Source organism: Strongylocentrotus purpuratus, unplaced genomic scaffold, assembly GCF_000002235.5.
Source record: "Strongylocentrotus purpuratus isolate Spur 01 unplaced genomic scaffold, Spur_5.0 spur5_scaffold_8, whole genome shotgun sequence".
Taxonomy (NCBI): Eukaryota; Metazoa; Echinodermata; class Echinoidea; order Camarodonta; family Strongylocentrotidae; genus Strongylocentrotus; species Strongylocentrotus purpuratus.
In genome coordinates, this window is record NW_022145614.1 from 21,449,238 (window position 1) to 21,474,494 (window position 25,257).

The window sequence follows — 25,257 nt, forward strand, 5'->3', positions numbered from 1 at the left end:
GTGCAGGAATTATGAATATGTCATGTATGTCCTATCTGTGAAATTTAAACTTTAGCAGTGTCCTAATATTCAAATTATGCAAGGAAACCCGTTTATTTGCTAGACTTCACTGTAAGACACTATTGAGTGACTGACTTGCCTTTTTTCTTCTTTGGTAATTACAAACATAAAATGAGCTGTAAAGGGTACATCAGCAATTGTCTACATCAATAACCCACTCCTTGTGATGGCCCAAATTTAACTGATTGAATCTTTGCGCAGCATAAAACGTATGACCATTCGGTACAATGGTCTGAAAATCAAGACTATTACTTATTGGCTCTATAGCTCCTAAGTCGATTCGACAACTAGTAATAGTCGTTATTTTCCCACTTGAAGACATTTTCAAGCCCCACCTTTTTTAGGCTCAACCCCTTGACCCCCTGCCGAGGCTCATGCCATGGACCCAACGCCAATTTACGCTCTACGTCTACCTGATCGTTAATACTCCACTTTGAAAAACGTTCCACGGGGCCTGCATATAACGTGTAAGAGTGGTGGTTTATGCAGATTTTTCTTCTGCCCCCCCCCCCCCCCTTCCAAACGTTTTTGCTCATTACATCACTGCCCCTGGAAGGTGAGCCCCCTGGAATGTTCCCCCCCCCCCAATCCCAAACTGCTTCCGGCGCGCCTGCCCCGACGTGTTAAACATTATGCATGGCTCTATTCAATTTGTTGAATATCCAGTTCTGTATAGCTTGTGTTTAAATTTGTAGGACCTATGTCCTCGAAATTGAACAAAATTATTCGATTATCGATTTTCGGTATAATAAAACCATTTCAAAATAACTTCAAATGGTGGGGTTAAAAAAAATAGTTTAATTCTTTCCTCTGTTTTGTTCTTTCATTTTGTTATTTCTTCACCCTGTTTCTTCTTTACTTTTCATTTTCCCCATTTGTTTTTTTTTTTGGGGGGGGGAGGGAGGAGGGGAGGGGACAGGAACCCCCACCCCCAACCCACTAGTTGTCTTAGTCTTCGAGATGAAATTTGTCTGTACAAATTTTAGTGGGCTACTGCCTGCCTTGTTCCACGTTTTTTTTCATTTCTCTTTCACTTCCTTGACCTTAATTTAATCCTATTCCAATGATCCTTTCTCTTTTCCATTTCTATTATCGTTCTTTATATTGTTCCTTTCCATCTTGTATCTCTCTCATTTTATTTTCCTCTTCCACCCCCTTCCATTTTCTTTCCTATTCCAATCTTTACTTTGTCTTTCTTGGCTTCTTTTTTTCTTCATTTTCTCCCATTTCATTTATCTCCTTCCTCTTTCCTCATTTTCTCCTGGCCTTGTTTTGCCGATAGAGGTGGGGCATTAACCTACAGAAATTCTGAGTGGGGGTGTCAGACCTCACCCCTCAACCCCCCCCCCCCCCCACCCCCCTCTACCCCCTCGCCGCCCCGGCCTGCAGGTCAGACTTATTCCATGGGCCTATATTGAGAAGAAAATTGAGACCAAAGAGTAATGAAGTATCCCTGACTTAACAATTTCAAATAAAAGCCCGGGAAACTACAGAAAATGAAAAAAGCTTTCGTGTTGAGAATATGAAAAAGAGGAAGGGAGTGGCAGATTAACAAAATAATTGAAAAATTCCCCTCCATCCCCTCGATCTGAAACAGAGCCAACAAACCGACGTCGATGCCATATATGTCGAATTTGGAAGGGACGAGTCGAAATTGCTCCGTATGGTACATATATGTACCATATACACTGTACATGTATTTCGATTGTACGAGGTACTGGCTAGGCCTACTCGATCGAGCAAGCGACCTAGGTACCCAGTAGTACCCATCCCCGCGCCGCAACGTACCCGCTTCCGTGCCGGTGCAGTTACGTTGTTGTCCTTCATAGCGATGCTCTGTGCAAGCTCAGGTTACTCCACGATTTCAAGGCCACGTAGTTCTGGTTTAGTTTGGAGTTGCTGCTGTTTCAACTTTCCAAGATATAAATCTTAGATTAGACTGATACTCTTTGACTGTATTTGGCTGATTTGGGTAAGCGTAATAGTACGAATACAGTCTTTACAGACTCTAATCTAATTAATTAGAGTCTACTCTAGACTAAATTGTATTTGTACTTGTAGATCTAAGACAGATAGCATTTATGATCATTATTAGGCCAGGGCAATCCAAGTAGGCTAGTCTAGATCTAGGGTCTAGATTTCTATCTAACCTTCTTCTTCTTCTTCTTGGCTTGGCTTCCTCCAGTTTGGAGAACTGCAGTTGGCGCAGGTGTTGGTAGTACACATGTAGACTATACAAAGGATAGGCAGGTTTACAGTGGCATCACATACATGTTGAGTCTAATCTAGTGGAACGTTTAATGTGGAGGTCAAGTAATGGTATGAAACAGAGAGAGATTGTGAAAGAGTGAGGGGTTGATCCAGTCGGAAAGAGAGTTGCAAGAGCAGGAGCCAAGTAGCGATAGCTTTGTGAAGCATTCACCCTTCGTTTTCGGTTGGAATAATGGCTCTCCCAGCGTCTTGGCCAGTGAGCCATGTTAGATCTAGATCTAACCCTTCTCATTTTTATTATTAATTCAAAATCAGTATTAACTCAGCATATTTTGTAAAGTCATTAACATGCAGAAAGTGTTAACACCAAGAAGAAATTTAAGGCCTGGCCTAAACTATATAGACTAGAGATCTATAAGTTGACTTGTATGAAAGCAGAAAAATAGCAGAAACAGAATGGCATAATTTGGAGATGAATCATAATCAATGCCAATGAATGGTAAGCATTGGAAGGAAGTTATGAATGTTTGAAATATGAGATCACTAACTGAATAACACATTAAAGTGACTTGGTAACATTGTTGAAGGTTGATGAAAAAAATACCTAAATTTTTGTATAAAATGTTACTTACTATATTCCTTCTACTGTGCTAACCCTCTGACATGCAAAAAATCCTGAAAAAATTCTCAAACCACAAAGATATGGTTTTCTTTGAAGGAGTCGATGTGTAAGTGATTAACAGTAAATTCCCAAACCATTTTTGAATTTTCCCAATAGTTTTTCCATGAAAAAAAGACATAAAACAAGCTATAAAAAATCTTGTCAACACTTAAATGTCTAGAATGGAATGTAGAACCATTTTATTGCTTTGTGACGATTTCCATTCACCTAAAATGTAATTAAATTGTAATAATATAGTTGGGAAAATTAAGGAATTGATCAGTTTTTCTCAATTTGTACCATGAAAACTGCCGTTTTCACTCAAATTTTCAGATTATCTTTAATTGTACATCTAGCATTGAAGTCACTGCCTTAGCACCACTATCTCTCATCTGAACAATGTTACCAAGTCCCTTTAAACACTAACAGCAACTCTCTTGCAACGCCCCCACACATCTCCTAAATTTCCTAGGACTTTGTTCGGATTAAAGTTTTAACAATCAGTTAAGTTAACTAGATCCAGCTTTTAATCTCTCCTCTCTCTCTCTATCTGTTACTAATACTACTACCGTATTTGCCGGCGTAAAGGCCGCACCCCCGCATAGGCCGCACCCCCGATTTTGACATTTAAAAAAAAAAAAAAAAAAAAAAAAAAAAAAAAAAAAAAAAAAAAAAAAAAAAAAAATCATTTTTTTTGGTTTTGTTGTTGTTGTTTTGCTGCCAAAAACCCACGCGTGGAAGGACCTTCATTTAACATCGAGGTGCAGTTAAAGGCGCTGATTTGTGCTTGTAAACTTGTCACAAATAATAGTAACAATGTCGTTTTTAGAAGAATGTGTAAGATCATTAATGTGAATTAAAAACAATAAAGTACCTATGGTACCAGTGGTGTACCTTGTGGTACACCATTTGTTATGGAAAAAAATTTGAGGAACTATTATTATAAACTACATATTGAGATCTATTAGAAAGATTACTTTCAAACCAAGATGACAGTCAAATTTTAGTGTTGTTGTAGTTTCCGAGTGGTGAGTCAACACACTGATTACTGAGCTGGGAGACATTGCCAGGCATAGCGCCATAAATCGAAACTAAAAAAAAAACTAAAAAAAAAAAAATTACTCTTTCGCCGCATAGGCCGCACCCCGACTTTTTGATATACGCCGGCAAATACGGTAATTGTAATCATTTGATGGCAACTCGACTTACTTGCAATGCCCCATTCATTCATCAGAGAGAGGGGGGGGGGGGGAATAAAATTAAAAGCTAGATCTAATTAACTTAATTTAATTATTAAAACTTGAATCCTAACAAAATCCTAGGAAATTTAGGAAACTAGTGGGGTGTTGCAAGAAAGTTGAGTTGCAATCGATTGCAAATTTTGCAACTTGCACAATTGCAACTTTCTTGCAACGCCCCATAGTCTATGCGAATCTCAAATTGGTACATGTAGTTTGGTCAGTGGATTGTGATGTAGGAGTAGATAACTCTTCCATTTACCTAACTCCAGGGAGCTCCAGATCTTACCTAGGAAAACTATTCAAATACTGGGTTTAGTCATATTTTTTTTAATGTAAAGAAGTAGTAATTCAAATTTTGACTCTAATGTTTTTATACTTTTCTGGGCACTTGAAATTATAATTTGAAGATGTGTTCGATGGGAAAAAGGGTGATTTCTTGTCCTAAACCAATTCATCTACCGGTATGTTGTATATTGTCGATTCAACATGGCGAAGAGAAAGTATGCATGTGCGGTAGTGGCGCAGCAAATATGAAAATTCATGTATAGAGCGCTGTCGCTCGAAATTGCTGAATATGCATGATGTCGATAAGGGCTCTTTTTCTCTGAGTCATGCATATTCAGCAATTTCGAGCGAACGACATGTACAAAATTGATTGAGTCGACTTGTCTAACTTCAAAATCAGGGCATCGTTAAATGATACATAGATGCTATTTTTTGAATTGGCATATTTGTTATATCAAATCATGTATAAGTAACCATTTAGTATATATAAGCTATGCACTTCATTTACAAAGACTGAGTCGTCTAATTTATGTGTATGATATTTTAGCTTTAAAGGTACTATGTCCCATTTGTACTGTAGGCCAACAAAAAATGAAAAGGTTAAATTCCAATGGCATTTGAAGGTAATACTAATTTAGAACTTCCCTAAAAAAGGTGGGGCTTGAAAATGTCTTCAAGTGGGAAAATAACGACTATTAGTCATCAAATCGACTTAGGAGCTGTAGAGCCAATAAATAATAGTCTTGATTTTCAGACCATTGTACTGAACGGTCATACGTTTTATGCTGCACAAAGGTTCAATCAGTTTAATTTTGGCCATCACAAGAAGTGGGTTATTGATGTAGACAAAATGCTCATGTACCCTTTGCAGCTCATTTTATGTATGTTATTATCAAAGAAGAAAGAAAGCCAGTCAGTCACTCAATAGTGTCTGACAGTGAAGTCTAGCAAGTAAACAGGTTTCCTTGCATAATTTGAATATTAGGACACTGCTAACATTTAAATTTCACAGATGGGACATACATGTACATGACATATTCATAATTCCTGCAAAGTTCTACAGAATCTGAGGTTGCCTGCAAAGGGGACATAGTACCTTTAAAGGGCAATAGTAAGTTAATAGTATAGTAAGGAAGTTATGAATGTTTAAAATATGAGATCACTACGTCTATGCAAATCTCAAATTGGTAGTTTGGTCAGTGAATTGTGATGTACATGTAGGACATGGATAACTCTCCCATACGCTGTGTACAAAAATATCATTTATTTCTGTTTTTCTCGTAAGTTCCTTCTCCCTTGGGGCACTACTCAAAAAATATATTTGATAACATATTATTATTGGTCCTCTAAAAAGAATACCGGTAGACCCTCCTGTGCAATGATTTTTGACAAATTTAGATTCTAGTCGTTTTATATTTTGGAACAAATGGGAAAGTAGTCCGGTACTACCTCACATTGACATTACCGCTTCAGCCAATGGGAAGATTTGGGTGATGCTGCTTGTTGTTTGCTTGGGTTTTAAGGCAATTTAGTGTTCCGTGTGTGTGTGTGTGTGTGTGTGTGTATTGGGTTTTTACAGACGTGTATCACATATTTTATTTCTAAGATTGATTGGTATTGTTTGGAATCAATAAAAAAAAACCTATTCAAAAGAAGAAGAAAAAATCAATCAGATATGATTATTTACGTCTGTGGACCGACCTTTAACGTCACCATCTGAAAGACGTGACTCAGTTTCGAACCTGCGTCCTCGGCTGAATCAGGTTGTAACTTCCATTGTTAGCTGGTTTACAGGCACACCCCACAACGCCTGTGTTACATCCAGTGTTCCGTCTTTTAAAGGGTCAAATGTCATATTTTGATAGATGTCTTGTGTGCACTCTGGTGTGTGGTCTAACTGCATCATTTCTTGACAAATTTCTTTCAAGTTGAGTATGGAAGCTTATGTTTAAATCTATGCACCTATATTTTTGATGATGCTGCCACCAGTGTTCCATGATTTATAGGGTGAAAAGGTCATATTTCGCAGGATGGAACAAGTGAACTCTGCAGACCCCATTTCTTGATGAATTTCTTTCAAATTTTGTACAGAGATGTATCTTGGTACAATCTACATATCTTTATCGTTTGGTGATGCTGCCCTCATTGTTCCATTCTTTATAGGGTCAAATGTCATTTGTCCCTTTTCTGCACTCTTACTGCCACATTTCTTGAAGGATTTTTTTCAAATTTTGTATGGAGATGTATCTTGGTACAATCTACACTTTTTGGGCAATGCTGCCCTCATTGTTCCATCTTTTATATGGTCAAAGGTCATATATCTCTTATGCCCTCTAACTTTCTTTTAAATGTTGTATAGAGGTGTGAGTAAAATCTACACATCTTGAGTGTTTGATTATGCTGCCACATGTGTTTTTATAGGGTCAAAGGTCATATTTTGGTGGCTGTCTTTTGTGCGCTCTAGCTGCCACATTTCTTGACAGATTTCTTTCAAATTTTCTACAGAGATGCATTATACTCTAATCTACACACATATTGTTTTGGTGATGCTGCTCCTGGTCTTGACAATAGTCTGAGCTACTAGTCATCCTTTTGTTTCAGGGAGGAGAAAGGGGACTTTTTTGTCCCTCCTTCAAACATAAGGATGACACACAAATCGCTGCAACTGCCGGGAGATACCTTTGCATTGCGCGACAATACAGATTGTGATATTTCTAGTTTGTCTTGCCTTTGGTTCTTTACTTTTACCGCAAATACCGGAAGAATGCTGAGACAGTAGTCAAGCTTCCAGGTCTATCTTCTTGTACTCATTCTCTCAAAGGGATCCGGTAACTTTGTCTCGGATTCTGAAACAAAATCCTGGATTTAATAGCTCATGCTGCAATAATAATTATTAACATTTAGGTCAGTCAGGAACCCCATGACTTTTAATTTTACAAGCCGATCCGCCTGTTTGATTATCAAAATATTTATGATTGGAAATCAAAACCAAATTTTGCGTTTTCCTAACAGTTTTCATAACACTACAGTCTATTGGGGAAAACGAGTATGGTAAAAACAAAATTTTTTGAGGCACTTCTTGATCATTTTGAAGCGCAATTTTTTTTTAGGGCTTAAATATTACACCATATGACAGACACTGCTAACACGTAGGGCCGTGCATCTCAGATTTAACATTGATAATTGATGACTTTTTAATCATTCTCATTATATACAAGTCAGGGAGGCAGAGGGGCAAGAGGTAGCATCTTGACTGTACATGGTAGTATGATGTCCCAGGAGCAAAGAAATCAATACGAGTGTTGAGACTATATTCTAAAACTCATAACTTTCTAATTTTTCTTCTGATTTCATTTGAACTTTCACTGATTTTTGTGCTTTCTTCTAGAGTAGGTCGTTGTCAAGGTTGAATTTCCTTACAATGAAATAGTTTGTCTCATCTCGTTTCATTTCAGATGACCTTCTGATGTTCTGATGATTGTGTAAAGTCAGCTGCTGCAATGCCTCTGTACAGATTTCATGAGAACCATGGGGTGAACGTACGGCTTGGTGAAGATGGTGAAGCCGCCAAGCGTACCACCAGCTTTGCCAATGCCATCTCTTTCAGCGAGAAGCCTCTCCTACCCGGAGAGATATTTATGGTAGAGGTAGATGAGCAGGAATCTGGATGGAGCGGACATCTGAGATGTGGACTGACTCAACACTGTCCTTCCAAGATGGCAGCGCTTTCTCCCGGTGATGCCATTTCACCAGCCGAAGCAATAGGAGACGTGATACGCATTCCCCAGTACTCTATGCCAGATCTGACCAGCATGGGGAGATCATGGATCTTCGCCATCACAAAGCACCACAACAAGGTGCCACGAACAATACAGGACGACGACGAAGAGCAGATGGAGACGAGCTCCTTCATCCAGAACTGTGGCAATGCACTCCAGGTCGGTAATAAGATCCTGCCTCAATCCCTCCTCGTCAAAGACTTCTGTCACATAGACCTAGAATCGACTGGTCATACCCTCTTCAAGAATGGCAAACAGTTCTTGGCAACATCAATAGGTAGCAGAATCGGCATGACGTATGAGATACAGACTATATCGCCTACTGAACACAGAGTATTAATGCATCTCATTATCAATGGGGAAGATCAGGGCCCATCCCTAATGGACAATGCAGACTTGGAAAGCCCCTTTTATGCCATAGTGGATGTCTATGGAACTACAAAGCAAGTCAGAATTGTTCAGCTGAATTATGGTAGGTATTCCCTCCTCAGTGTAAAGATGCAGAGTAGTGGGTTTTCATCCCAGGGGTCTCAGTCATGTAAAAATACTGTAAGCATGCGTGACCACAGGTTTAAAAGTCAGCTATGAACGAATGGTTTTACATGATATATACGTGTTATATCCTGAATCATTTGGTATCATTTTTGTGTGGTATGTGTTCACGCTTGGATGAACAGGTGGCATTGTCAGGTGGCATTGTTTGCGAGTGTGCAAAAATCGACTTGCGCAAAAGTATTCAAGTGAGAGAATGAATTAATTGTATCAAATGAGATGCATTGCATATGCGTCACATGCACACATAGACGCGCACAAATGTTCTTTGATATTTGATATGTCTGTGGCATGATTAATTTTGTTAGGGATGTTATTTGGATCTGCAAAGACAGAATGAATACCCTAATTCCAATTGTTTTATTCAAACATCACATTTATTACTTTGGCACAAGTCAATTTTTGCACTCTCTTAAACAATGTCTCCTGTTCATCCAAGCTTGAACACATACCACACACAAATGATACCAAACGATTTGGGATAAAACGCTCTTTCATGAAATGTATAATAACTTACTGTTTATAGATGATATTTAAAATAATAGGCAATTTCCTGGGTGTAAACTTTTTTTGGACTCACACTGTATTTGGGTTGAATTTCCCTTTAAGATTGAAAAGTCAGTATTTTTTTAAACAGAATAGGAATATTTCACAAGGCAAAGACTGACAACCGGAGGATAAAAACCCATTTACTTTCTAGACTTCACTGTCGGACACTAATGAGTAACTGACTGACTTTTTTTTCTACTTTGGTAATAACATACATAAATTAGCTGTAAAGGGTACATGAGCATTGTCTACATCAATACCCCAATTCCAATGATTGAATCTTTGCGCAGCACAAAACGTATGACCATTCGGTACAAGGGTCTGAAAAATCAGACTATTACTTTAGTGATTGCAATCACTAAAGTCGATTCGACAACTAATGGTCGTTATTTTCCCACTAAAAGACATTTTCAAGCTCTTTTGTTTTTGAGTGAAATTATAAATTAGTATTATCTTTCAAATGCCGTTGAAATTTTTTGGCCTGTAAATGACATACAGTACCTTTAAAGGGTTGTGATGGAGCATAAAAAGACTAGAAATGGGTCATTTTGCATAGCCAATGTGTTGTGCATAGCAGTCGTTCCATAATTTGGTGCCTGTAGTTTTGTGCAAAATTGCATGTGGTGCAAACGAGCGACGGTGCATAAAGGCATAGAAAGCAACCAAAGTGTTAATACTTCTTATCGTCATTGTCTCTTCCTCTAGTTCCCACACTCCAGGAATGCTGTCGGATGAGAATACGAACCAGCATCAAGGAGAATCAAGTGGATAGATTGCCCCTTCCTGCAAAGCTCAGAAGGTTCCTAAGATTTGAATCAATGTAATGTGAATTCAGTGTCCAATGTCAAAGGTCAAACACAGTTCAGGCTTGCTGGCCATGAACTCGCTCCTGAAATATCCCCCCCCCCCCCCATATTTCAGAAATAGAGTAGTCTACTCCACTGCCTAGACTGTTATACGCCCGATCAGCCGAGTAAATAACACACCATCAACGCTAAAATGGAGACAGTCCTTTCATTCTTACCCTTAATGGGTGTATTTCTGGGGATCATGCGATCTGTGAAGGATGTGTTTTGGATGAAAGGAAAGGGGGAAATGATGATTGAAGAAAAAAGAATCTGGACTGGTCATAGACATGTAATTTACATAGATGAAGTCAAGCTGGATTGAAATACATGTAGCCTACATGGTATTATATGCCTATGAGGCATTGGTAAACAAAAGGTCCAACTTTGTTGGTAAACCTGAATTTACATGTAACCTAGAGAGTACAGATGATATGTGAGTAATGCTCCACTCTGCCTGAGCTGTGTTTTGCCTGTATAGTGAGAATCAGTTATGAACACTAAACATTTTTAAAGCAGCTTATATTCCCAACTATTTATAACAGCAAGAACTCATCAAATATTCTAATTTCCCTAAAAGTAATAATATATGTACATATGATCATATATAATGATATATTAATTAGATATATGTTGATAATATGCTGTCCTGTAATGCTGTAGCAAGCAACACAACCACACTAGTTTGTAGTGCCCAATGATTAGGTGGGCTTCGTTTTATTCCATTTGTGAAGCAAATCAAATACCATGCAATAGGCAGCACTTTGATATAGATAGATCTTGTGTTTCATGAATGTAGGTCTCCAAGTATTGAGCTTCTTTCTTACTGCCATGACCCGGATGACCCCTGAGAATCTTCTATAGGATGTGCCATGAAAAGTAAAACAGTGGTAGATGCAATTTGTTCATTGACCCTTTCATATTCGCCCTATTCTCCAATTATTCTTTCATATTACCGTAGCCCTTTTCTCCAATTATTCTCATCCAGGCAATAGTCTTATGTTAACTTTTCATCAGCTTTGGTCAAGTAATGAACTAAACATGATTGTCACAGTTGCCTTTTGTCACAAACATAGCCTACATGTACTGTATACTCCAAACATTGTGGCATTCCACGGTGTTGATTCATGATGAATAAAGTGTAAAACAAACAAACAAACAAACAAACAAACAAACACAGTGGGTAAACAACATGAACCTGTCACTAAGCACACAAAATGAATAAATGACAACATGAGGTGAGGTTTACCCAGGAGGACCAACTGCCACGTGTCATTCTTGGGATAACCTGTAGAGATCTCCAGCCCCCCCCCCCCCCCCCCCCCCCCCCGGCCCCCCACTCCAGGGTCAGAGGGATCGCATGCATGTTCCCAAAATGTCTGTTAAAGGGGTACTTTTCACGCACCAACGTCCGGCTTGTAGTACACACAAATCTGGCCCGTATTGACTTTACACACCGGACTTAGGGGGTGTTTTCAAAAGGAGGAAACATGCATATGCATACCCTAAATAACAACACTTAGTGGGGGGGGGCCGGGATCTCCCCTTTTTGATCCAGAGGACGGTTACAGCTACATGACTTGTTTGAGGGTACTACATCAACCGTGGAATTATCTATGTTCAAAGAATGCTAAGTTGTGTGACTGACTGGCTTGCTTAGTGAATGGCTTACTGTGTCAGTACATGAAGGAAAATGTACAATATTTGCTTTGCATTTGTTAGTAGCTATTTTTCAAGCGGTAATATCATAGTCACACCATGGATATAGTACAGTTCATGGTCACACTGCCAAATAGATGTACAGTAGACTCTATACTGACTCCAACCAGACAGATTTCTGGCTATTAATTGGACCGAGTTAAAGCCATTAGTTGTTCAGTTTATTTTCAGTTTGGAGTTGGTCTTGTTTTTTTGACTGGCATATGATTTTCAAATCCATGAAACTGATGAAATTCCTATTTTACATGGTTTAGGGCACTCCCATGCAATGTTTCCTATGTAATGTTATGCTTTTAGCACTTTTTTCATCCATAAATGACAATCCGTGATATGAGACCATTGACTGATTTGTCTTTCTAGTATTCTTCCAAATAGCCAACAGTCATATCAAGATATTCCATTGTTGGATGAGAATGAAATGAATGAACTTATGTAATATAACACGCATTGAGCAGATTCATCCTTTGAATCCCACGGTTGTGGGCGCCATTTTAATTTACGAGTAAACAAACCAAATGACCTCTAGAGGTCATTTGGTTTGTGCGTAAATTAAGATTGCGCCCATGCAAATTATGATGTGAGCGCACAGCGCAGCGCGCAGGCAGTGATGTCATCGTTTTCAGATGACATGGCCCAGTTAAATTTATTTACTCGTGCGCTCACATCATAATTTGCATATGGGCGCAATCTTAATTTACGCACAAACCACTGACCTCTAGGTCATTGGATTTGTTTACTCGTCAATTAAAATGGCGCCCATGTCTGCGCATGCGCACTGATGTAACCGTAAACTGGTGTATTAAGGGTTCGTTCAAGCAAATTGAACGCACCCATACATGAAGCTCTCGTATATATGAGACATGGACTATAGTCATAGCAGGTGCATGCCATAGGCTCTTGTGTTTGTTCTCATACAAATCCAATATGCAGTGTGTTTAACCAGTAAACTTATGTCTACATTTCAAATCAGTATTGCATTACGCATGTTGGTTTACACAACATGGCTCTTTATGCTTATCAAATAAGCACTTGAAAACTAAAGTATGCATATTAATCATGTGCAAACAAAGTACAATCCGTTATGACAGTGATACATCATCAGGAAATATGTGTGTATGGGCCAGCCAGGTATTATTGCAGTGTTAGTGTAAATAATCTTGGGGCAAAAAAAAAGACATTATATTTTTATGGGATAGAATAGAAATAGAAGATTTATTAAGTATGAATGATAGATTGAAATATTAATTTCTGATTGTTTATCATTTGGAATAAGAAATATTAGCATCTAATGAAACATGTTAAAGGTATTACAAAGTTTTGGTATGGGGTCATGAATTTGGTTCAAATGAACATATTGGAAACATACATTATATGTGATTTTACAATATTCAATGATTGTTGTTGCAGTTGAAATCAAGTTTAAAGCGATGAAATTGTAAATAACAAACTATTTATGTTATATAGCTCCCTCTCAAGACTGATATTACTTTAGCTTTAAAACAATGTTTCTTGACTACAATCAAACGATTTGCTATTCCCGTTTGGAAACTATATTTCAGAAGAAGAAAAAAATTGAAAAAACTGCATATTCTGAGATTTTCATGGTTGCAGTTGGATGGAATGGCTTTAGGTGCTATTTGAAATATTTGAACATTACCAGGATCATCAGTACATTTTTATTCATTCAATTTCTCATTAAGGGGCTAAATTTTTGGGTGCTTATAGTTTATTCACAGGGGCATCCAAATATGTCAATGTTAAAGAATTACTATCCATCCGATTTTCAAAATTCCCAAAACTTTGCATTACCTTTAATGATGTCATGTTATGTTATGTAATTTTATTTTATTTTATGTTATGTTATTTTATGTTATGTTATTTTATGTTATGTTATATTGATATTATTGCAGCTCATCAATCCTGTTTCATATTACCTAGATCATTTATTTACAAAACAATGCAAGCAGATTGAGGATTAGCATAATCAAACATCAAGAATAATTTTTTCTCTAAAAGCTCTTCTGATTTGTTCGCATTCATATAGTAAATTAAATTATTTGAATGTACATTAAATTGTTATATAGTACACCAGTACAATGTAAAAATTGCCATTATTTTGTGTCAAATGCAATGTACATGTATCTACTGATACATGTATTTTACAAACTTATTCGAAAGACCATATTAGAGAAGAAAATAATCCTCTAACAAATTAATGCACAACCAAAATATGGCCTAATTAAATTGATAAGATTACTAATTGGTTCAAAGATTATTTGTTATCATATAGTTTATTTACACTCAGATTTCTAAGCAAAAAAAGAAAGAATTTTTTAATCTTAATCCAAATTGAAAGAGATATGTCTCTTCGGCATCCCAAAGGTGAATTCAGAGGCTTGTCTATGTAATGTAGAGTTGTTGAGTGCTGATTAAGCATTGCTTTTATCTCTCTGATGATATTAACATTAGGTCATATCATCTGTTCAGAGCCAGGAGGGTGTTAGCTATGTGTTTATTGTATGAGTTAATGCCCTTCTGGTTCCAAACAGACGATATGCTCTGTGTACAGTGCTTATCTCATATTTCCTTTATGCCTCCACCCGACAAGGTGGTGCCTGGCATTATGTTTTCAGGGTTGTCCGTCCGTCCGTCCCGCTTCGTCGTTATCAAGATATCTCAAGAACCACTAGAGATAGAAGGCTCAAACTGTTTGTTTGTATCACCATAGGAACACGATCTGAGTAAATTTTTGGGTAGTAGGTCAAATGTCAAAGGTCACAGACACCAACTACTGACATTCAAACTATTAACCTTGTTATCGCAAGATCTCTAGAACCACTAGAGGTATGAGGCTCAAACATGGTGATGGTATGTATCCTAGGAAGCTGATATCAGATTTTGGTAAAAAGGTTTGAGAGGTCAATTTTTGAAATACATGTAAATGATGTAACAGGTTTTATGGTTGCAATTGTGATATCTCAAGAAACACTAGAGATATGGGATTCAAACTTGGTGATAGTATATATCATCATTGTAAGGCAATCTGATTAGATTTGGGGTAAAGTAGGTCAATGGTCAAAGGTCATAGAGATCAACTTTTCTGAAATTACATGTGTCTCATTCTATACCTTATAGACATAATGTAGATTTCGACCTCTACACTTTTGTAATGCCTTAACTTCTATTTATACTGAGTATATCATATTTCATCTATATTTTCCCCCTTGACTCCAGAAGCTAGCAACACTTAACACCTCGTGTTCAATTATGATTTCTTAATCCCTTGGCTAGGGATGTAGCACACTTTAATGAATGGTCATTTGTAACACCACCACCCCCCCCCCCCCCCTCTCCTCTTCCTTCCTTAAGGGATATTATTGATATATTTTACATTAAGATTATGTTATTAAAGCGTTTTTTCCCGTAATGTTTCCATCTGATTATTTAAAAACATTCTTGTTCAGTATTTGCATGAACGTATTCCTTGTTTCTTACATGTATCTGTTCATTATTGAGTTTGATTGTTTTCTAACTTCCCAAATTGCCAATCCACTGCGAAAAGAGAGAAGCACACTGTAGGATTACTGCTTTTTATGAGGGACTGACATATAGGCCATTCATCACAAATCATAACTTTACATCAAATATGGCAGCTACCACCCTATACAAAGATTTTTTGGAGAAAATTGTGTCCATGTGATTTCATTGACTGCTGTTTTATTTCAATCGCTGTTTACCGTAGTCATTATCAAATTTGGGTTTAGTTATAGGGTATATCTTATAAGCAAATTTCAAATGTTGAGAATTAAGTGTTTCAATCCATTGCTGCTTTACTGTACAATAGCACTAGTTTTGATTTCACCCTTTTTGCAAACCTTATTTTTCACAGTGTTTATCATTTGAGGTTCTGGTATCTTGTATTGTATGTGAAAATCAGTATTGATTATAATATCAAATGATTTTTTGAAAGAAGTTATCGAGTATTATTATTATGATTCGTGATTTCTTTTTAAATTGTAGATTCATTTTGATTAGGTTTTCTTTTCTTTATTTAATTTTATTATATACATGTATTACATGAATTTTCTCTAATTGTGCAATATTGTTTGAACTTTAATACATATGTTGTATGAAAAACGGTACAATGTGAGGCACATGGCATTGCTGCCAATTCATTTGGTAATATCAAAGTTATTCATGTATAATGAGTCTCTTTTTCTTTTTCAAACCTGATTCTTTAAGAAAAGCGAGCAAATATTCTTATACTATTTCGTGTTAATATTGGATTGCTGTTAGAGGGGCAACCACTGTTTAAAATTGAAAAGCTGATTCAAATCGAAGTTATGCAATGTGGCAAATGCATCATTATATATATTTCATATGTAAGAAGAATGGGAGGAAGGGAAATGGATGTTAGCAAAAGTCAGTGCTGTAACGATCCTCCTGTGAACATACATGTAGGCAAGTGAGAAATGGGATTAATTCATGTCCCATATATTTGTATTTGTGTACATGTATGCCCGTTATAGTGGATTGTTCAAACATGTAGGTTTTTTCTATTGCAATCATTCATTAATTTCATGAACATCTCAGTTTTCTTTTAGCAAGGTTTAAATTCAGTATACTGGTATATTTGTTTGTTTGAAGATTAGGAATTTTTTTGTCTGCTTACTTTGAGACATGTTGCATTTATCCTAACTTCTCATGAAATTGAATACTTTTTCTCAATATTTTTGTAATATGCATGATTGATTAAATCTACACAAGACCATAGACTGCATTTAATGACATTGGTCATTATTTGTTCTTATCGACACTTACAAAAATAAATTGTATGCAATATTGAATCGCATAAAGTGATATGCATGTGTGATTTAGATGAACCTAACGTGATAATTGAATTCAAATATCTGTAATGTTGAATCTTTATTTTTCTAAAAATGTCTTTGCATGTGGGACTGTCAATGAAATATTCTCTCAGCACTAAATATTTAGGGGGAAATGTAGATCTTGTTTGGCAAAAGAATAAGGAGTATTCTTCAAAATAAATATGTTGATTTGCAAACAATATGCTTGTCTGAAGGTGTATTGATTTTACGGGTTAGTGCATTTATTATTAAGCTCAGAAAGTCAAACTGTATAGTCTCCAAGTAGATCCCAATTGAAGTATGTGGTATGTGGTATCATGTGTAGACATTAATGTCTTTTAAAATTGCAGTGTGCACTGTGAAGTGTGTAGAAATGAAGTGTGTAGAAATGAAGTATGTAGAAATGAAGTGTGTAGCAAAATGAGGTGTGTAGAAGTAAAGTACGTAGCAGGATGAAGTGTGTAGAAGTAAAGTGTGTAAAAGTGAAGTGTGTAGAAGTAAAGTGTGTAAAAGTGAAGTATGGATAGTAAAGTGTGTACAAATAAAGTGTGTAGAAATGAAGCATGTAGAAGTATAGTGCATAAAATTGAAGTGTGTAGAAGTAAAGTGTTAAGAAATGAAGTATATAGAAATGAAGTATTGATAGTGATGTGTGTAAAAATAAAGTGTGTAGAACTGAAGTGTGTAAAAGTGAAGTGTGTAGAAGAATGAAGTGTGTAGAAGTAAAGTGTGTAGAACTGAAGTGTGTAGAAGTGAAGTGTGTAAAAGTAAAGTGTGTAGAACTGAAGTGTGTAAAAGTAAAGTGTGTAGAAGTGAAGTGTGTAGAAGTGAAGTGTGTAAAAGTGAAGTGTGTAGAAATGAAGAGTGTACAAGTGAAGTATGTAGCAGAATGAAGTGTGTAGGAGTAAAGTGTGTAAAAATGAAGTGTGTAGAAATGAAGTATGTACTGGAATGAAATGTGTAAGAATGAAGTATGTAGAAATGAAATATGTACAAGAATGAAGTATGTAGAAATGAAGTGTGTACAAGAATGAAGTGTGTACAAGAATGAAGTGTGTAGAAGTAAAGTGTGTAGAACTGAAGTGTATAAAAGTAAAAGTGTGTAGAAGTGAAGTGTGTAAAAATAAAGTATGTAGAAATGAAATATGTACAAGAATGAAGTGTGTAAAAGTGAAGTATGTAGAAATGAAATATGTACAAGAATGAAGTGTGTAAAAGTGAAGTGTGTAAAAGTGAAGTATGTACAAGAATGAAGTGTGTAGAAGTAAAGTGTGTAGAACTGAAGTGTATAAAAGTAAAAGTGTGTAGAAGTGAAGTGTGTAAAAATAAAGTATGTAGAAATGAAATATGTACAAGAATGAAGTGTGTAAAAGTGAAGTATGTAGAAATGAAATATGTACAAGAATGAAGTGTGTAAAAGTGAAGTGTGTAAAAGTGAAGTATGTACAAGAATGAAGTGTGTAGAAATGAAGTATGTACTGGAATGAAATGTGTAAAAATAAAGTATGTAGAAATGAAATATGTACAAGAATGAAGTATGTAGAAATGAAGTGTGTACAAGAATGAAGTGTGTAGAAGTAAAGTGTGTAGAACTGAAGTGTATAAAAGTAAAGTGTGTAGAAATGAAGAGTGTAAAAGTGAAGTATGTAGCAGAATGAAGTGTGTAGGAGTAAAGTGTGTAAAAATTAAGTGTGTAGAAACGAAGTGTGTAAAAGTGAAGTATGTACAAGAATGAAGTGTGTAGAAATGAAGTATGTAAAAGTGAAGTATGTACTGGAATGAAATGTGTAAAAAAAAAGTATGTAGAAATGAAATATGTACAAGAATGAAGTATGTAGAAATGAAGTGTGTACAAGAATGAAGTGTGTAGAAGTAAAGTGTGTAGAACTGAAGTGTATAAAAGTAAAGTGTGTAGAAGTGAAGTGTGTAGAAGTGAAGTGTGTAAAAGTGAAGTGTGTAGAAATTAAGTGTGTAAAAGTGAAGTATGTAGCAGAATGAAGTGTTAGGAGTAAAGTGTGTAAAAATGAAGTGTGTAGAAACGAAGTGTGTAAAAGTGAAGTATGTACAAGAATGAAGTGTGTAGAAATGAAGTATGTAAAAGTGAAGTATGTACTAGAATGAAGTGTGTAAAAATAAAGTATGTAGAAATGAAATATGTACAAGAATGAAGTGTGTAAAAGTGAAGTATGTAGAAATGAAATATGTACAAGAATGAAGTGTGTAAAAGTGAAGTGTGTAAAAGTGAAGTATGTACAAGAATGAAGTGTAGAAATGAAGTGTGTTGAAATAAAGTGTATAAAAAATGAAGTGTGTTAAAATAAAGTGTGTAAAAGAATATGTGTAGAAGTGAATTGTGTAGAAATGAAGTATGTAAAAGTGAAGTGTGTAAAGGAATGAAGTGTGTAGAAATGAAGTATGTAAAAGAGAAGTAATGATGTAGAAATGAAGTGTGTAAAGGAATGAAGTGTGTAGAAATGAAGTATGTAAAAGAGAAGTAATGATGTAGAAATGAAGTGTGTACAACTGAAGTGTGTAGAAAAGTAGTGTGTAAAAATGAAGTACCGTAAGTAGAAGTAAAGTTGTAAAAATGAAGTGTGTAGAAATGAAGTGTGTTTGTTCTGTTTTGTTTTTATTTCTGCTTTTTCAAAATAGTACATATATTCATATACAGAAATGAAGTTTGTAGAAGAATGGTGTGGAAAAATGTATTGTGTAGAAGTGAAGTGTGTAGAAAATCAAAGTGTGTTGAAATAAAGTGTGTGTAGAAAAATTAGTTGTCATTGCCAATATAAAAAGAAGGCCATTTGTACTGCTGCAAGAATAATGCTCAGAAAATTATACAACTCCCTACCACTGTAACCAACCATATATAATTTTGCGTTGCATCACCTTATGGATTTTATCTTGCATTTTGTTAAAGGTACAGGACCTATATTATAGGAAGTATACCCAAATTTGGTAGATTCCCACTTGAAAAAAGTCATAACAGTTGTGACCTTAAATTATATATCATATTAAAGAATAACTAATATCCTGTCTAATGATACAATATTCATAATTCTGCTGCTCCGGACGGCTGAGCACTTTAGAAGCAGCAGCCTTTTCAAACATTATTAGCCACTTCAGAGATACGTTCTGCATATGAAGGGCAGATGAAGGTCATTGGTACAAATCTGTAAAACCCATCAAGACAACTGGGCAGTGTTTCATGAAACCGTCTTAATTACAAGTTCACTGACATCCTTTTGAAACATGTTTTAATCACAACACATGTTTCAATTCATCTCGCATGTATTACCCTTTTTAAAAGTAAACTTATGCTTAAGATGGTTTTGTGAAAACGCTGCCCTGCTAGATACATAATTACCTAATATCACACTTTTTCTATAATTCTCGTCTCACTCTCTCTCTCTCCTGCCCTTATAATCTGTTGTCACAAGTTGCACCGTTTGATTGTTTTTTTTATTGTTTTATCTGCCTCTTATTACTTTTTCAATTTCTGTCTGTTCTCTCTCGTGTGCGCTTACCCTTCCTTTCTCTCTCATATAAACCCAAATAAAACCAATATTTACAAATACATGTGTACACATCAGTGGAATAACTTTATTTTACAAAACTTTGCATTAGTTTTCACATTGATTTTTTGCTGGTAATGTAATTACTTCAGTTTCTATGCATTTTCACTGTTCACATTTTCACTGCAGAAAATGTTTATCCTGCTATATACAGTTACAATATTAAATGGATTTCTAAGACATTGAGTGGACTCTCTTTGGAATAATAACACATCTTGAAGAGAAAAAGATAAAGAATATTGAAACTCTCTAAAACTCCATCTCTCCTCTCATTCACTAATATTCTTTCCACCATGCTTCCCCACCACCATCCCCCCCCCCCCCCTCTCTCTCTCTCTGAAACTAATACTAAAACTAATGTGAGCGACTTACAACACAGTTTCTGAAAATCCTGCTCACATTTGATGCTGCAACACTACGCTCTCTCTCTCTCTCTCTTTATAAGAAAACAAATGCCCTTAATAACAACAAAATCAAAATTTGGACAAAGCATACCCAGTAATAAATAAAATTGCCATATCTTTGTACATGCAATATTCAATCATGACTTTCCTCTTTTTTATGGGATACACAATACTTCAAGCATTGTCATTTACACCGTAAGCACAGGATATTAACATCAATGTGATGAATTAACCAATGAGCTATTGTAATCTAATTTCTGAGGTGATAAAACACAATACATTGATCAACATTACATTACACTTAAACACACATTTCAAATGTCACTGGGATCCAGTAGTAGGATCACCCAAAATGATGATGGACTTAAATCTGAACAAGCAATCAAATCAAGTTTTGAATGGTTGTACCATTCTAAAATTAACACTAAATTGCATATGGATATACCATTAGTTAATTACAACTATTTTGTAATACCTTCACATGTTACTCAAGGATTCTCATTAAATTGAAACTTCTAAATGTTAAAATTAAGCAAGACTTAAATTGATCTTCAAAAAAAGGAGAAAGAAACTAGAAGTGCAATCGTAGACAGAACGATGTGCATGCATTGACGCCCGTGTTTCTATCTATCAAACAAAAGAGCCCTAGGACTATCCAGAGCAATTTGTAAACCGTCTGTAGGTTCTAGGATAGTAGAGATAGGTAGGGAAAAAGAAAGACCTCAAAAACAGCTCGAACGGACATGGCATGGCCATGTCCAATTATGAGATAAACATACTGAGAAATTGAGACGCAACAGAATTGGTATGAGAAGTTAGAGGTATGAGAAAGTAATGAGAAATTAGAGGTATGGAGAAAGTTATGAGAAGTTAGATGTATGGAGAAAGTTATGGCAATTTTAGATCTTCAGGGGTCAATTTTCAAAGAATTTTAGAGGTTTTTGACGGAATCGGTTCCGATTTGAATTTCGAGTACCGGTAACAGTACGAAGATGGATTTTGAAGTTTAGGGTATACGTTGCAGATGAAAGAACATCACTTAGACTAGAGGAATTTGTGAGAATTCTGTAAGATCTAGGGTAGTGGATCTAGTGGATATAGGAAGGAAGAAAAACAAGGGCTTTAAACAAGATGGCGCCTGGACGGTTACGCATGAGTGATTTTGAAAAAAGAAAAGTCAGGTGATCTAGATTGGATAACAGAGATTACGCCTACGAAATTTGAAAGGAATCGGGCAAGAGAAAAGGACCTAGATAGGAAGGACAAGCACTGCATGCCAAACGAATGGGATTTTTGGCATAAGATTAAGAAGAAAAAGATGAGAAAGAAGAAGAATAAAAATGCAGAACGCAAACAAAAACAAGACATTGACGAAAGTAGTCAATGCAACAATATTACATGAACAATTTATTAGGTAGAAATAAATGTTGATATCCGCTAATAGCAATTCCATCAATGATTGTGGTAAGTTCAACAATTTCACAAAATAATTGGATAATCAAAAAAATGAAATATGAATTAAAATTCTCAATTATATGAATACATGATCATGATCATCACTAAACCTCTCAAAAACAAATTTGAACCTTTTCAACAATACCTCCCTCTCACTTTACATCATCATTGATATAATGCTACATTCAAATCATTTTTAATTCCACTTAGTGGATATTATGCTGATATAGTGTACAAGCTTAAAGCAATGGCTGATTTGTGAGCGAGTAATGAAGTATTATTTTGTAAATTCTGTAAAATATTTGCACACAGTAAAGTGGTTCATACCTGCAGGTGATTTCACATTGAGCAAGCACTTCGGTGGCACAGAAATTGGCTTATTTGGCGAGATGGTTGTCCTTTCTGGGTTTATTTGATATGATCGTCACAAATTTTGAAGGCAATAAGTTGTTGGATTTATAACGCTATTTGATGTCTATTCTTCTTCAATATAATGTAACTTAAATGTTATCTCCCTTAACAAATCTTGTTTTATCTCCTTTTTTTTTTAGCCATCAACCAATTTAGATCCATCATCCTGCATTACAGGTCTAAATTTTCTTCTATTCTTAAAATGCATAACTAATGCCCTTTGCATACAGGGCATCATTTTGTGTATTGCGTATTCCGTAAATCCTTTGTTTATAAAGCCAGTAATTCAGTTTATTTAACAATTCATTAATCTCAGAAGTATATACTATAAAAGGGCTGAAATAATATTAAACAAATTCAAATGTTTTATTCAACCTTTTGTTGTGTACAAAATAAGAGCTTAAATTTGAACTCATAGAGAGAAAACAGTTTTTATCTGAAATTTGCACATACATGTAATTTCATAAACTTGCTACTCCAGATACATGTTAAGATGAGGTTTAGAGGGCTTGCAAATCCCTGATAGGGGCTTTAGTCTCTTTCTACCGATCAACAACTTAGATCCGCCATCCTACATAAGAAGTGTAAACCTTCTTCTATTCTTAAAACGCATGCATACTTAATGCCCATTGACAACAAGGTATCATGTAGTCCCTATAAATAAAGCATACAAAGCCAGCCATTCCACCAAGCAACATGAAGTGAATTTGGCATTCACTTTTTGTACAATATCACTCTCATATATGATTGTCACAATCCTCTCTCATCACATTTACACCTAGTGTGCAATAGAGCAAGGAAATATCAACTACAAAGGTTTCTGTATATAATACATTCATTCCTATAGTATCTTGCCAAATGTAGGCTACATTATGGCTAGAAATTTAATTAAAATCTATTTTATTCATATGTCTCATGACACATCTACCAAAAGAGGACTTCCAACAAATTATATATATTTATTTTTCTTCTCAAAGAGAGAAAAGTTACCATTGACAGTATTTTATCTATTAAACAAAAACAATGAAAGCAAACATATCTTTAGGGTTTGGGCCGACTATAAACTTTACCATATCCTGAACTAAAATTGACACATAGGATATGTATAAAATGAAAGATTTTTCACACACTTTTTACCTTGTTTCTTTGATTTCATTGGCAACTCTTAACTTAAGGCCTCTCTATCCCTATAGAATAAAAAAAAAACACGAAACTGCGATTTAATTTTTATACATGAAAGTATTAATAATTTTGACTGTTGCCTTACTGCCCCTTCAATCATAGGGGTCTGAATTTACAAACTTTAAATGAGAAGTCCACCCTGATATCAACTTGTTTTAATAAAAGCAGAAAAATGAGAGAAACAAATTAGCGATAGTTTGAGCAATATCTGATCAAAAATAGAAAAGTTACTAATTGTCATCAGTGAAACACAAATTGGCAACACTGTGACGTATCATGAGAGCTCCTCTCCAATTGGCTCTGTACAGAAAATATCATAATCTTTTCATTTTCTTAGTTATAGTTGACGGAATAGATTTGTGTCATACAGGGTGGTATAAAAGCATATTTGCAATAGTTATATTCAGGGTGAATGTATGTTTTCTTAAGGGATATTATAGAATGGAAGTGGACCTCTTAAGATACTTCACAGAGTTTGCAATTTATGTTTGATTGATTGTACCTTCAAAAATTCATAACTTTCTTAATTATAATCAGTTTTAGGTCAAAATTTCACTTAACCTGTTTCTCTCATTTCTCCTATTTCTATATTTAAAACCAACTTAATATCAGGGTCGACTTCCCCTTGAAGTTGAAAGTTAAAAATGGAAAACAGCTTCAGTGCTTCTGCGACCCCCTACTTAATTTAAAAGGGTGGAACTAACAGTCAGAGATATTCAACAAAAAACAAAAAAATGAATCCACTCAAAGTACATGTGTAAGTGTTTGGTGCGAATTGGGATTAGCTCTTGCATTATATTGTGAAAAGTCATTTTTCTTCCTTGCCGGGATAACTAGCATTTGTTGTCCTATGAATGCTATAACAGATTTTAAAGTGAAAATTAAAGCATTGTGTTTAACAAATCAGGATATATTTGATTTCATATATCTGCCCTCTAAATAAGTCCTAAAAAAAGAGAGATGTTGTATTGCCCTTTGCGACTGACCCAAAAATCTTGAAATCTATGGTCGGCTTTTTATTTTTTATTTTTTTAACCATTTTTTAAAGAAGAAAAAATATTAAAGGCATTCAAAACTGAGAAATATCAGCCCAAAGAGGGAGAAAAAAAGGGAGAAAAAAAGTGTAAACAAAGAAAAAGATTTCTGATTGCCCGACCCATGTTTTGGCACCTAAAGGGCAATTATACAACATCTTTTATTTTAAAGCCTAATTGGGGTTTTGCCACAGCCAAAAAATCAAGTGCATTTTGTGTCATGTGGCAATACCAACTGTGATTGTCTTCATTTGTTTTCCAGTCAGCTTTTTCAGGTGCTTACATCATGCTTTGTCTTGGCATAATTGTGTTTTACATTTCAAGATGATTTTACAAAATGTACGGCAAGAGCAATGGGACAACAGCATTAGCTAGCTTAACTACCGGTAGCTTAAATATAAGGCCGAATAATCCATCAAGTTTTTC

The 25,257-nt window shown here is 35.5% G+C and overlaps 1 protein-coding gene across 1 annotated transcript; it reads left to right on the forward strand.

Moving 5' to 3' along the window:
* The first annotated feature begins 1,759 nt into the window (after positions 1–1,759).
* On the forward strand, positions 1,760–13,097 carry LOC575821 (neuralized-like protein 2). Its single transcript, XM_030975731.1, has 3 exons — positions 1,760–2,032; positions 7,914–8,709; positions 10,044–13,097. The coding sequence occupies exons 2-3, from the start codon at positions 7,959–7,961 to the stop codon at positions 10,160–10,162; spliced, it is 870 nt and encodes a 289-aa protein (XP_030831591.1). The 5' UTR covers positions 1,760–2,032; positions 7,914–7,958; the 3' UTR covers positions 10,163–13,097.
* Positions 13,098–25,257: the final 12,160 nt, after the last annotated feature.

Coding starts and splice junctions, on each gene's coding strand:
- LOC575821 (XM_030975731.1), top strand. CDS start 7,959: ATGCCTCTGTACAGATTTCATGAGAACCATGGGGTGAACGTACGGCTT. Junction 8,710..10,043: donor AATTGTTCAGCTGAATTATG/GTAGGTATTCCC, acceptor CTCTTCCTCTAG/TTCCCACACTCCAGGAATGC.